At 37.5% G+C, this 13,004-nt stretch overlaps 1 protein-coding gene across 7 annotated transcripts in view; it reads right to left on the reverse strand.

Moving 5' to 3' along the window:
- The window catches only part of KCNK2 (potassium two pore domain channel subfamily K member 2), a 109,451-nt gene that overhangs the window by 22,902 nt on the left and 73,545 nt on the right, over positions 1–13,004 (reverse strand). For all 7 annotated transcript variants that reach the window (XM_017812965.1, XM_017812964.1, XM_017812967.1 and 4 more), the window contains 2 exons: positions 6,457–6,617; positions 3,966–4,152 (listed from right to left, as the gene is read on the reverse strand). In XM_017812965.1, the coding sequence (XP_017668454.1) occupies positions 3,966–4,152; positions 6,457–6,617 (348 nt within the window). The remainder of the gene's footprint in view (positions 1–3,965; positions 4,153–6,456; positions 6,618–13,004) is intronic.

Genomic DNA, 13,004 nt, shown 5'->3' on the forward strand with positions numbered 1-13,004 from the left:
AAAGATTTTTTTTCTCTTTCACAAGATATTCATAGTTTTGGCTGGATTTTCCTTTGTCATGTTCAAGTCAATGGCTTCTCTTGAAAACAAGAAAAGGGATGTTTGACTACGTCCTGATTTTCATACAACAGTGCAGGCTATAATACAGTTTTTCTTTTTTTCATGAAAAGCTACACTAAGCTTTCTTTAATAAAAAAAATTGTCTCCATAAAAAAAAGTTCAGCCACTCCAAAAATTAGAAAAATCAATTTCATAAGACAGAGGAACATTTAGTTTATTTTTTGGGGGGGGATACAGTTCATATATTTTCTTGAAATGCACTATAAGGCCTCTTTTCCCTCCCTGCATGAACTATGAGTGATCAGACTTTTATGTTTGCCTTAAGGCATCTTGCTGATGGAAACCACAGCTGATGGAAACCACAGCTGATGGAAACCACAGCTGAAATTTCCACAGGCTCCAAAGAACAACTTTGACTACCAAAGGGGATGTTTTGGCATTCTAGTTTCTGGGAACACAGTACATGATCTCATGTACAAATGAGAATAAATTTTTGAAAAAAATTTTGGAGAACTACAAGAATTTCTAATATGACAATCTGCACTACAGCCTTTAACACTATTACATTCCTAAATCCCAAGTTCTTCTGTTAGCTCCCTTTTGGTACAGCTTTTCAGAAACACACTCTCCTTTGCCTCCTAAAAGTTCTTCAGGGCTTCTCTTCATCTCTTACCTGTAGTAGTGCCAGAAAGCAGCAAATTCTATGATCGTGAAAAATGACAGATATTGTAAGAAATATTTCTTTAAACCCCAATACCTATGTTAACACAACCGTGAGATTTATATGTAGGGCTTGCAAACTTATGTTTTTTCTCTCTGAGATGACAGTTCCCAGAAAAAAGGAGATTATTTGGAAGTTTTCAACTATATAGGAATTTTGGATTTTTGAGGGAACTTCATGAGCCAAAACTGACACATATTTATGAATTATCACGTGGACCTCTGGTGTGCTAAAAGAATTGCCATTTTGATTTTTATTGCTAAGAGTACACTCTGCTATAATTGCAAATTAGAATATCACTGCCCACCACCACACTTCAGATTTAACTGGAATTCTGTGGAATCCAATGTGAGGATTTTTTCCAAGTGCATTGCACCGAGGCACTAAGTGGACTGAAGCACAATTCTGTCTGCTACATGACGAACTGAGACCACCATGCTCAAGAGGCACAATTTCAGATACAGTACCCATATCTATCACGACAACCTCTCCCACATCCTTATAGAGCATTCCATGACTTAACTCTACGTTTCTCCCCTGTTTACAGACTCAGCTTTCCACAGCTTCAAGGAGAATGCTCTAGGCAAAGCCTATCACAAAAATATCAGTGGCCCTTTGCGTCCACACAGTAGTTTTGACTTACCTAAAGGAAAAACAAGCAACCCAAAAATCATAAAGAAAACTTAGTAATTTGTTAGAGTACAAAAGATTCTTCATATTTCCTCAAAATTAATAAGGAATCCTAGCCCTTAGGACAAATTCTCTCAGCTGTATTGAGAACTTGCAATGTCAGTTTTTTTCAGATAGCTTAGTACTTATACACACGGTGACTGTAAGCTTCCACCATGCAAAGCACATTCAATTAATATCTTACCTATTTTTCAGAATTTTTATTTAACCAGCCATGTTAAATAATGAGAAAACAAGTGGACCTCTCTGAAAAATCCTTCAAGCCACTGGCCATAAACTATATTAGTCCGCCCAAAGATGATAATATTGTCAACTTCACCTCTGACAAAATATAGTCCAGTGGTAACATTAATCTCCCAGTTAGGATGGAGTCAACATCTAACCCTGTTCTCTTGAGCATTATCTCTGTGAGTACAAGTCCCATTCCCAAATACTGAAACTTTCAGTCAATAACTTATTGCAGTTCAAATGCCAGTCTTACATGTTACTCAAAGAAAATAGAAAACATTCATGACACTTCAAAATAATGGATTTCAAAATAAATAAAAAAATGTAGCAAGTGAACCATAAAAGGCCATCAGCTATAGAACAATGTAATTCAAGGACATTCTGTAGAAAGTGTTTCCTGGTAAAATTAAAAAGCGGACGTGATGTAGGAACAAATTCTGATATCAAGTGGCCTACAAATAGAAAAGTTATGGAAATATATAATGGGAATAATGATGAATGTACTTAGTGTTCTCATTAGAGCCAAGTGGGCATTTCACATAATGCTTTACAGTAAATATAACTAGGTCTTCATAGGTCTATCATTTTTATTCCCTGACATACATGTACCCTTCAGGAATGAAAGTCTAAAGCACCCAGACTCTTGACTCAGAAACACCATAAATTTTTTATTTGATGTTAGTTAGTATCTGATCAGAATCACAAAATCCTGAAGACAGAATTAAAATAAGAAAAAGAATATGCAAAAGAAAAGGGAAAGGGAGAAACCAGTGACACACATACAAAAAAAAAATGAACATCACAAATAACTATGTAAAATTTCAACTAAATTTGATTTGCTATTTTACAGCTCAATTTTATAATTTACAAGAATCTTTGGCAATTTCTCATGCAACCTTCATTTTTAGAATGCTTTCATAGCTTCGTATCTTCAACAATAACTAAATTTCCTCCCATTTTACCCAGATCATTTATGACTCTTGGGAGTGGTCTTGTGCTGGATTTGATGATCCCTGTGGGTCCCTTACAACTCAGCGCATTCTGTGAGTCTGTGAATATGTCAAACAGCTCAGATACTTCAGAGGTCCTTGTCGTGCTTCAACAACCTTCTGCCAGCAACAAGACCAGTCACATTACTGCCGTAAGGCAAAACTTCATGCAAGTTTATAAGAGGAGTTACCCAGTTTGAGACCCTCAGCTTGGTACACTTGGACTCACGCAACAGCCGTGGGTACAGATGAGGCACAGGATGAGCCCACAGCACGTAGATGTCAGTTATAAACGCTACACTCCAGGAGAGTAGCTATGGACAGCAGCCCAGCACGTCTGTCCTTCTCAGCCACCTCTGCCTTGCACAGAGTTCAGAGCTGGGAGAGGTGTTTCATGAAAGAGAGTTGATAGTGCCGTACAAGCAGAAGCATCAAATCAGGCTGAAGAAAGTAAATCTCAGACTCAAAGCACAAAGCTCTGAATTTCTGATCCTCACTTCTACGCATCACTGACTTTGATCAACATGCTATCTCAACAGAGACAGCATACACTTAAATCTATTCTGAGAAGTGGACTAACACCTCTAACACCTTTTCAATAAAAAAGTTGACACAGAGAACCAGCCCAAGCTTTTTTTAGCTCAGTATGTCAAAGTTATTTGCAACCAATCCAGGTTAATAGAATCATAAAAGTTGGACACGTTATCTATGAATTGTGCTAAACCTTCTCCTTACATTACAAAACACACATGGGCCAAACACATACTGACAAAAAAAAATCCCAGAAGCAGGATCCAACAGCATTTACAGTCACTTCAATGACAGAAACAGATTTCTGGAACATTTTAAAGTAAGGGAGGCACACAAGAACTAAATCATATAACTTTATAGGGTGAGACATTTTTAGCAACTCCAGCTGAAAAGATATTCATCTTAAAATACTGTATTTATTCTTGCACTTCATTATCTGTAAGAACAAAATAAAAAAAACCTATCTAAAAATTAAATTTCTTCTAACAGTATAGGAGGAGAATAAACACAGTATGCAGAAACAGGCACCATGACTTTCATTGTCCCACCTCCCATCTCTAGACTGCCACATCAACCAAAATGAGGGCAGGTCCTGTTACATGCACTGGCACAAGAATGATAAAGGGTAAGACTGGGAGACAGGCACCACAAGAGAGACATGTCTGTCCCAAAAATAAGACAAAAAGTGCAGAGTAAATATCACTGTGCAGAATATTATAAGATAAAAAGTTAAGAGGAAATCTTACCTGCAACATAGTCACCAAATCCAATGGTGGTTAAAGTGATAACCACAAAGTAGATTGCATCTAGTGTGTTCCAGCCTTCTATGTGCTTGAATATGACTGCAGGAAGAGCAACAAACAGCACGCAGCCAAACAGTATGAATATTATTGTTGAAATTATGCGAATCTTTGTCTGACTCACATTCCATTTCTGGAAATAGAAGGGGAAAGAGAAGAAATCCATGGTTAATAAAACTGCACATAACTCCACATAAATACCCATCCATCACCCCTGGTGTTCACTGCATTGCTCTAGAAGACAGTGCATTATAACTCTCAAACAGGAAAATCCAAACAAGATTTTATTTTTGAAGAGGTTTCAAAGCAAACATGACTATCCTAGGATAGTCATACTGTGGCCACATTTGTGTTCTGTGTGAGTGGCATGTATAGCATTAATTAATATTAACAGCTGATCATGCTAAAGTTTTGAGGGGGGTCTAGATATTCAAGTGACCTTCAAGCAGTGCAGGCACCTGTAATATCTCTACTTCTGTGCATCCACAAATAAGCAAACAAATAGGGTGACTTTTAACCATACAGTTCTCTCTAGTCAAGTAATTGGCTAAACACAACCATAGAAAACAGAACTGGAAGTGATGTAAGAGATCACCTTTTCCAAACCTGGTCCAAGACAAAAACAACCCCACTTAAGCCACTGCAAACACATTACTGGCCAGACATGTGATTGTGCTTAATTGCTCTTGTCATTTGAGAGTTTCCAATGCATAACCTGCATCTCAACTCCTTCAGTTTAAGTATATTATTTATGATCTTATCCAAGGCAAATCAAAAGATTGCTGGTTTTGTCTTTCCAGCAAACTTTCACAGGTGTTTTCTTTCAGTCATATGTTCTTTAGTCCAAATAAATTAATTTCGTTGTTTTTCTTCCCCTTTCAATTCTTGTTGTTATTACTTGGCATGAGCAAACTATCCCATGTCTCACTAAGTGTTGTACTAAAAACTAGATATGAAAAAAATAGCACAAAATAGAGTGGAAGGATCCTTTCTTATGTTTTGCCTATTATTATATTTACTTTCCTATTTATACTTTCAACTGTGATGTAGATTTTTCCACAGCAATAAGACATTAACCCATATGAGCCCCTAGAGTCTGCAGAAAGTTTCTATAAAATTGCACCTATACATCTGTAATTGACATATAATTGAATATTTTATTATTCCTTCCAATAGTACTTTGAATTTGTCCTTCTTGAATTTCAACCTATCTATTCAGGCCTCTTTTCAAAATTTTTAAGATAATTTTGAATGCTAATTCTGTCTTCCACCTTTTGGTTCTCTCCCCATTTTGAGATAATCTGTAGATTTAATGAACCAAGTTGTTAAGGTATTGTGTCAGCTACTAATATTTTCTTCTAAGCTGTACCAAAGCTAGAACAGACTACTGCAAAGTCCCATTTGACATGGTCAGCCAATTTAACATTTTACAAAAAAAGTTTTCCATCCATCCAACGCATACTGGTTCAGCTTAAAAGAAGGGAATATATAAACCCAGAAATTTCCACAAAAATAGATCAAAAATGAAATCAGATTGTTCATGGTGCAGGTTTTCTTGTTTTTAAGTTTTAATGGAAATTGTATTTTACAGTCAACATGACCAAGGTCAAGCTGCTGTAACCCAAATCACAGTAGCAGCTTGGGTTATGGCAACATAAAATTCCCTGCTCTGACACATCAGCACCTTCCAGTTTCTTAGGAGAATTAATAAATATGATAAAGGACTGCAACTTAAAGACTAGTGTTTTCTTTCAGATGTTGTCAAAAGAGGGAAAGATACTGCTTTTTGTGTCGGGACATTCTTGTTGCAGGGATACATCCATGAGGAAAAAGAAAAAAAAGGAAAACCATTATCCCTCTGAGCAAAAGAGACACAAAAATTGATTTCAGGTCTTCTATACTTTTAAGAAAAGAAAATCAGTTATAAAAACCCAGAAATTATAAAATGTTCCTGTCGAATGTTCTTGTCTTTTTTAGACAAGCCTCAGTGGATTTCTATGTTATTCACTAGTACCTTGTCTGGACCTGAACTTACGGTTCAAAGCCAAAAATACATGCCTTTTCTAACACCTTTCAGGCTTGTATTTACGTGTTGCATAAGGCTACTCAGCACAGGCCCAGTCTGCTTTGCTTCAAAAATAAAGCCATGTCAGACCCTTTCTATACAGAAAAGGTGTCCCCCATGAAAGATTAGGGCTTGTTGCAGAAAAACAGGCCTTCTAACACCAGCAGTGCTGATGCAAACAAAGCTACAAAGTCAAGTTGGTTACTAAGTATTCACAGCTTCAAAAATCTGTTAGTCAAGTCCTTCCTACCTTTTGCTATACATCTGGTTGCACTGATGAGCTATACCCTGTTTTTCAGACTTTTAATTTCAGTGGTTAAATTTAGAATAACAAGCAGCATGAAAAACAAACGAGGCAGCCCGCATACTCACAACGAAGGTATCTTCTACTTTGGCAATTCCTTTTCCAAAGATTGTCCCTAGTTGGTCTCCAACACCAGCCAATAGAAAACCAAACAGAGGAATTCCCAATAAGGCATAGATGATACAGAATATCTTTCCACCTTGTGTGCGTGGTGAGATGTTTCCAAAGCCTAAGTTACAAACAACTTGAGATGTTTAAGAGGTAACAGATTTTACATTACACATTTTAAAAGGACTACAGGAACAGAACAGTTAAAAACACAAGTCCTACCAGGTTAACCATATGACACAGCAAACATTGTGAAAAATTAAGTGAAAATGTAGGTCATACAATCCACTCTGAGCTAAAATTAAACTGCTGAACAATTCACCAACTTATCTTCTGTGTGTACTGTGGAGAAGAAAAACTCTGAGAAATGTTTTCTTTAATTACATGACAGCTCTTCTTATCTACTACATATAGTTAGTAGCAATTGGTTGTTATGCCTTAGCCTCTGCTACCTGCAAGTGTCTGCTACCGGGCTTGTAATTGGCTGCAGTACCTGTAAGCAACATACAATTTTCCTTCAGACAGGCTGAGTTTCAAAGTGAAGCAGTCTGAAAAAAAACACTTGGATGAGCAAAACAGGGATTTCTAGCATAAATAGGACTGCTTAGATTCTTCATTATTAAAGGCTTTGGTTCTTTCAGTGTTGCAAACAAATCTTAGAGAAAGAGTTCACAGCTCTGTCCATTTGAAAGCGGAAATCATTTTGTCTTCACTGGCTTGTGTGTAAAAGAGCACCCCAAAATGCCTGAGTTGGCTCATTTGCTGCTGGTCCACTTAGAACAGAGAAACTGAAATACAAAGAGCACAGGCCCCAGCACCCACAGAACGCCCTCAAAAATAGCTCATAAATAAGTAGCAAAATATTTTAGCATGTAATTGAGAAATTTGTTAGTGTCTTATATTTTGCATGAGTTGCTCCATATACACATAAGTCCTTCAATGAAAATCCATTTTTCCTGTGAATGAGATAATAGACAAATTTTAATTTTAAAATAGCTTAGTGCTTTTTCACAATGTATTTAAATATTCTGAGCATGTTGGTTTAACATATAGGTTTTCTTTATGAAACCTATTATCCTAATTATTGGTTCTGCTCTCATGTAGGTAAGCTACACCAGAGCTTTGTTGCCAAAACTACTTTTTCCTTGCAGTACACACAACACAAAGCTGTCCCTCGCCTAATTTGGAACAGTTTGCTCAGAGAACTGGTGCATGCCCTGTCCCTGAAAGTTTTTAAGACCAGCATGGATGGGTGTCTGAGCAACCTGGTCTAGTAAAAGGTATCCCTGCCCATGGCAGAGATGGTTGGATCTAGATGATCTTGATCCTGGTCCCTTCCAACCCAGGCCATTCTGCGATCCTATGATTCATTAAAATAAAAATAAATCACATTGGGAATATGTTATACTCCTAGATAATTTGCCCTAACATCTATGTTCAGATAGTCATTATATAAACAACAAATGCAATGTTGATAGAGTTCAGTTAGATAAAAGAAAGTTGATATAAAAATTTTCCCCAAATGTTGACTAATAAACCTTGTCAAACTAAACAAAAAGAGCAAAATTACAGGAAATATCAAATACAGGTTGTGGAGTCCGACAGCTTTTAAAATTTTCCCTGCACTAATATAGTAAAAAAAAAGTGTGAATCAGGCGAATGGAAAAAAGTCACAGGAACTTTAGACTATCCTAGTATGCTTCCCTAAATGAGAGTCAGGGCTAAAATTACTGTTAATTATAATTCAGGAAATTTCAACTCCACTGAATTTGCTCTGTCCCTTCATGCACCAAGGGGTAAGGACTCTTGAGTTTTAAAATAAAATTAGCTCATCACCAACCAAAAAGGGACAAACAGATCCAAGCTGTTTTCATAAACATGCCTGTTTATGCATCAACAGATGCTTGAATAGTTCCAGGGTGTAATTCCTGGGAGGTCTCAATGGAATTCAGAATCAGGAATCTGGATACAACAGATTTAGAAAACTCATACTATGGGATTTGGAAATTGGTCTCTCCCCCCCTTTTTTTTTTGTGTGTGCACTTGCTCCACAAAAGAGATGTCTTGTAATAGTGGCAAAACACCAGTGCAGTGAAGCACATGCCAAGCAGGCAGTTTTTCTTGGCTTACTTCACAAAATAAACAGGCATTCTCTGAGCATCTCACAGCTATTACAGAGACAGTTGCTCTGGAGCATGCTTCTCATCCGCTGCTAATTGGTAAGAGGACACTAAGTTCACGTTCAGCTCTGTATATTCTCCTCCCTAAATCGGTTATGTCTTCCTTGAGGGAAAGATGCTGACTCACTTCTACACTCAAATTCTTGTTTTTCATCCTAGAAACTGTCAGATGCTTTTCTTTGATAAACAACAGAAAAGGTATTGTATTATCACTAATACTTTTTCAAAACTCTCACACATTACCAGATAAACCAACAGGGAGGAGTTTATTTGTGTCCAGATGCTCACTGCACATAATACAAACCATAGTGCTCTCAGCATAGGCGATGTACTTTAGCGACCTGATCCACCAAGGGGTTTCCATAACACAGTAATCACATTTCCTACTGTGTCATGTTTTATAACAGGCTGCTGCTGTACACCACAGCCTACTTTGTGAGTTACACAAATTGTCCTTCCATCCTACTTTCAGCTTCTCCAGTGAAAAGCTAATCCATTATTTATACAACAGGAGAGGAAATGTATTTATATTTCATATGGTTGATGTAATTCCCAGGGGGCTTGTGTCAGAAAAATATTATTATTTTCTTTAAATAATAACAATTAAGACAAAGAAAATTTTGTTGCTAAGTAAAAAACAAGGAAAACTTAATTTGGGGCACAGTGTTTGGAGGGGAGTTCATGGTCACAGGAATGCCACCGCATATTTCTGCGTATCAAGCAGCTCTTCTCCATGTGCAGGGCAGGAATGCCCGGCCCCACTGCAGTAGCTCCCTGACATGGTGTTGTCACTTCAGAGTTCTCCCTTCTGTCCCAGAGCCCAGCTTAAAGTATGGCTGTGACTGTCTTGTTCACTGAGAAACCTCAGGGAATAAGCCACATCACACCATGCTCTTCTGCCTTTTCCCTGCCTCAGAGTTGCCTAGATGGGATGTGAACAGGACACACACACTGCAGTCATAAAGGCAGCCTCAGTACCTTGGTTACTCTTCACACCTTGAGTCCTGTGCAGTTTATCACTTCCTCTGTTTCTACTAAGTGGTTCCTACTACCGGTTCCTAGAACAAGTTTGTTCCTCATATCAACCAAAAAGCTTGGTTTTGAAGTGGAAGTGAACAAAGGGCTTAATTTAAACTTGCTAAGTTTATTGGAAAGTTTCCCTCAAGGTTTTTAACCAACGCTATCCACAGTGAACAGTACAGAGTACAAAATTCAACTTGCCAAATGAGATCAGTTTCATCCAAAATAGTGTCTTTTTCAGACAGTCCCTCCCCGATGCACCCTCCCCACTTCACTTTCATAACCAGGAGCATGATTTGCCTCCTAATTTCACCACATCTCTTTCATGTCCTGCTAAGTGCTTAGCGTGCTTTTAGTGTCCAAAGGTCTTGTCTCTGAGAAGCAGCTGTGGACAAGAAATGCATTTTAGAAGGAGTTTCCGCCGACCCCTGACTGAATTAAGAATAAAAAGCCATTGTAAGTAGGTTGTAACTAATTGCTCCACTCAACAAAATAACATATTCCATAGTTTCAACTCCAAACCCCTTAGAGCCTCTGATATTCAAATCAGATTCAAAGGGAATCTGGGTCCTCTTGGTCAGCAATAGAGGTGGAAGCAGAGCTATGCTAAAAGAAAGGGAAAAAGAAAGATTTTTTAGGATTCTTTTTTATTTTCATATTCTCTTTTTTGACATCTTTCTTTGAGGATAAAAGTGTCTGTAACTTTCTCATCTGAAGCAGATTTGCTGTTAAGCAGAAATTAGTAACTTTGTTTTGCTCGAAAACAATAATAGATTTTTAATTATCAATGTTTGAAGTTTCAATTTCTGGTTGAGTCTTTTTCTCCCTCATGACAAACATCAAGTTATATTGTGAATATGGGGAAGTCTGAAATGCTATGAATTCTCATACAACTGACAAGACACTTTTGTTCAGATGATGAGTGTGTCCTTGCACTCAAACATTCATAAAAAGGAAGACTGACAATTAACTTAAAGAAATATCTTTTTTCTGTTTTAACTAGAGAAAGAGATCCCTTTGCTTTCCAGTTAACCACTAACTCAGTTCTTCAGATAGCTCTTTTAGACCCACATATTCAGAGTGGATTTAGAAAAACTCCAAATGAGCATGTTTTTCACAGAAAACTATTACTGAAACTAGCTGGCTGTAATTAAGTATTTCTCATGTGAGAGATTATAGATGCTTTTGAGAGTTCCAGGACTAGATTTTTACTCGTAAAATTGACTGGATGAGAGTGTCACCACTTATGATTAATTTATAGAAAATATCTCGAGTGAGATTGAAAGGTCTGGGGAAGTTTTGAAACATTTTCTTTCCAAACATGAAAACATAAATTCAAACACTAGTAAATGTTTCCTCATTGTTTTTGACATACCTCAGACTACACGAGGCATCATTCTTCAGGTATCAAATAAAGCGAAAATTATACCAAATTAATGTCACATATTTTGAGATATGAGAATCTACTCTCAGTGTAGCTTTGGATATGCAGCCCGCTGATGGAACAGCTCAATACTGGAGGATAAATGATTTGCTGAGCAGGCGCACTCTTAATTACACAAAAATGAATTACAGAAAGTTGATACTGAGAAGATTTCATACACTCAGAGAAAAGGCTGAGCTCCTGGCCTGCTGAATCCCACGAGGGTGGAGCCAGGGGAAGCGGCTGCCACGCCCTTGGCCTCAGCCACTGGGCACTGTGTGCAACTGATGGCAGTATCGCCACGGATTCACATCCACCCTGACCCCCAGCTCAATTACAGCGATTACCCTTTTGATACTGACTGTCAAATTGATTTTAAGAGATCAAAAGACGCTTTTTCTAGGCCCTGAGGAGCTATCTGATGAAATCCTTATGAAAGGTACCTCACTGAATTTCTAGAAGCTAAAATGCTTTTTCCCTTTGGATGACTACTTGGGTTCAGGAGATTAGCGTTTAAATACATCCCTGCCCATCAGTGCCAAAGCAAAGATATGCACTTAATCACAGACAAATAAGATATGCCTTTTAGCATAAATAATGGTGTAGACATAATTATTAAACAAAAAGATAGTGTATGTACCCTTACTGACTATGGGGAAGTGTCTGCATACACTGCACAAATACTGTAACTTGCATGGCTGTGTTCATCGTGTGGAAAAATCCACATTTTTACTCCGATCTCTTTTCCTTCCCTCTTCTTAACTCTGTCCTACACTTCCAAGTTTGAAGTGTACACAAATATACACATATTTGTGTATGCCTCTGTCATATATTTATATATTTATAAATATTTCATGGGGTTTTATGATTTTAGTTAGTACTAATATAAGGGCATTTTCAGTTTTCCATGTGACTTCCCTCAACACTATGAAGTAACTACAAAATTCCTATTCCCTTTTTGACAAGCAGGTAACTGAAGCACAGAGGGAAGGAAATTCCAAAATTCTCTAGGTCCATAACTCACACCAAATCCATGGGTGAGGACTATGCATTACATTGACCCCTAACAAGTGAAAGTTTGGCATCCAAAGTTTTCAAAGAACCTCAGCCAAGACCACATAGATATATGTTGTCAATATTTACAAAATCTTTGGACTGCCCTCCTGTCAGGGCCAACACAGATGCACATGTCCACGCACATACATTCCTGAACACAGTCCAAGAGAATCTGAAGGCTGAATAAGGACAAGGATTATTCTAAAATCTAAGTACTTGGATGCATTGAACACGAATACTCTTGCTTTGAAAGTACAATATTCCCGTGTTACATATATTCAAGAACTCTTTCACACGTGCACATTCTATGTGTTACAGCCATCGCTTACAAGCTGTTGCCTGTGGATCCCGTTATGAGGACGCAGATAATGCTCTTCCATCAAGTTAATTCAATTGCATGTACAGAAAATAATTTAATTTTTAAATTTAAGAAATTCCTGCATAAGTCTTGCTGAAGAAGGAGCCCTGTGCAATAACACAGAAGTAAAAGGTATCTCTGTTTTAAACAATATTCAGCTATGAAACTGAAAATCTCTACTTTACAGAAGTTGTGCGTAATTTCTTCATAGACTCATAGAATCTTTCAGGTTGTGAGAGCTCTTTAAAGACTGATCCCATTAACCTAACACTGCCAAGCCCACCACTAAACTATATCTCTAAGTACCACATCTACACATCTTTTATATACCTCCAGGATTGGTGACAATCATTTCACTCATCCGCTCAAGCTCCCAGAAGACAATTCTTTAGTTTTAGTCATTGATTTGGGAACCATGTTGTCAATGAAGTACTGCTGTTTATTTGGTATTTGTTATTCTCTGGAATCCAA

The sequence above is a fragment of the Lepidothrix coronata genome, unplaced genomic scaffold, assembly GCF_001604755.1.
Source record: "Lepidothrix coronata isolate B3197 unplaced genomic scaffold, Lepidothrix_coronata-1.0 Scaffold38, whole genome shotgun sequence".
Classification (NCBI taxonomy): Eukaryota; Metazoa; Chordata; class Aves; order Passeriformes; family Pipridae; genus Lepidothrix; species Lepidothrix coronata.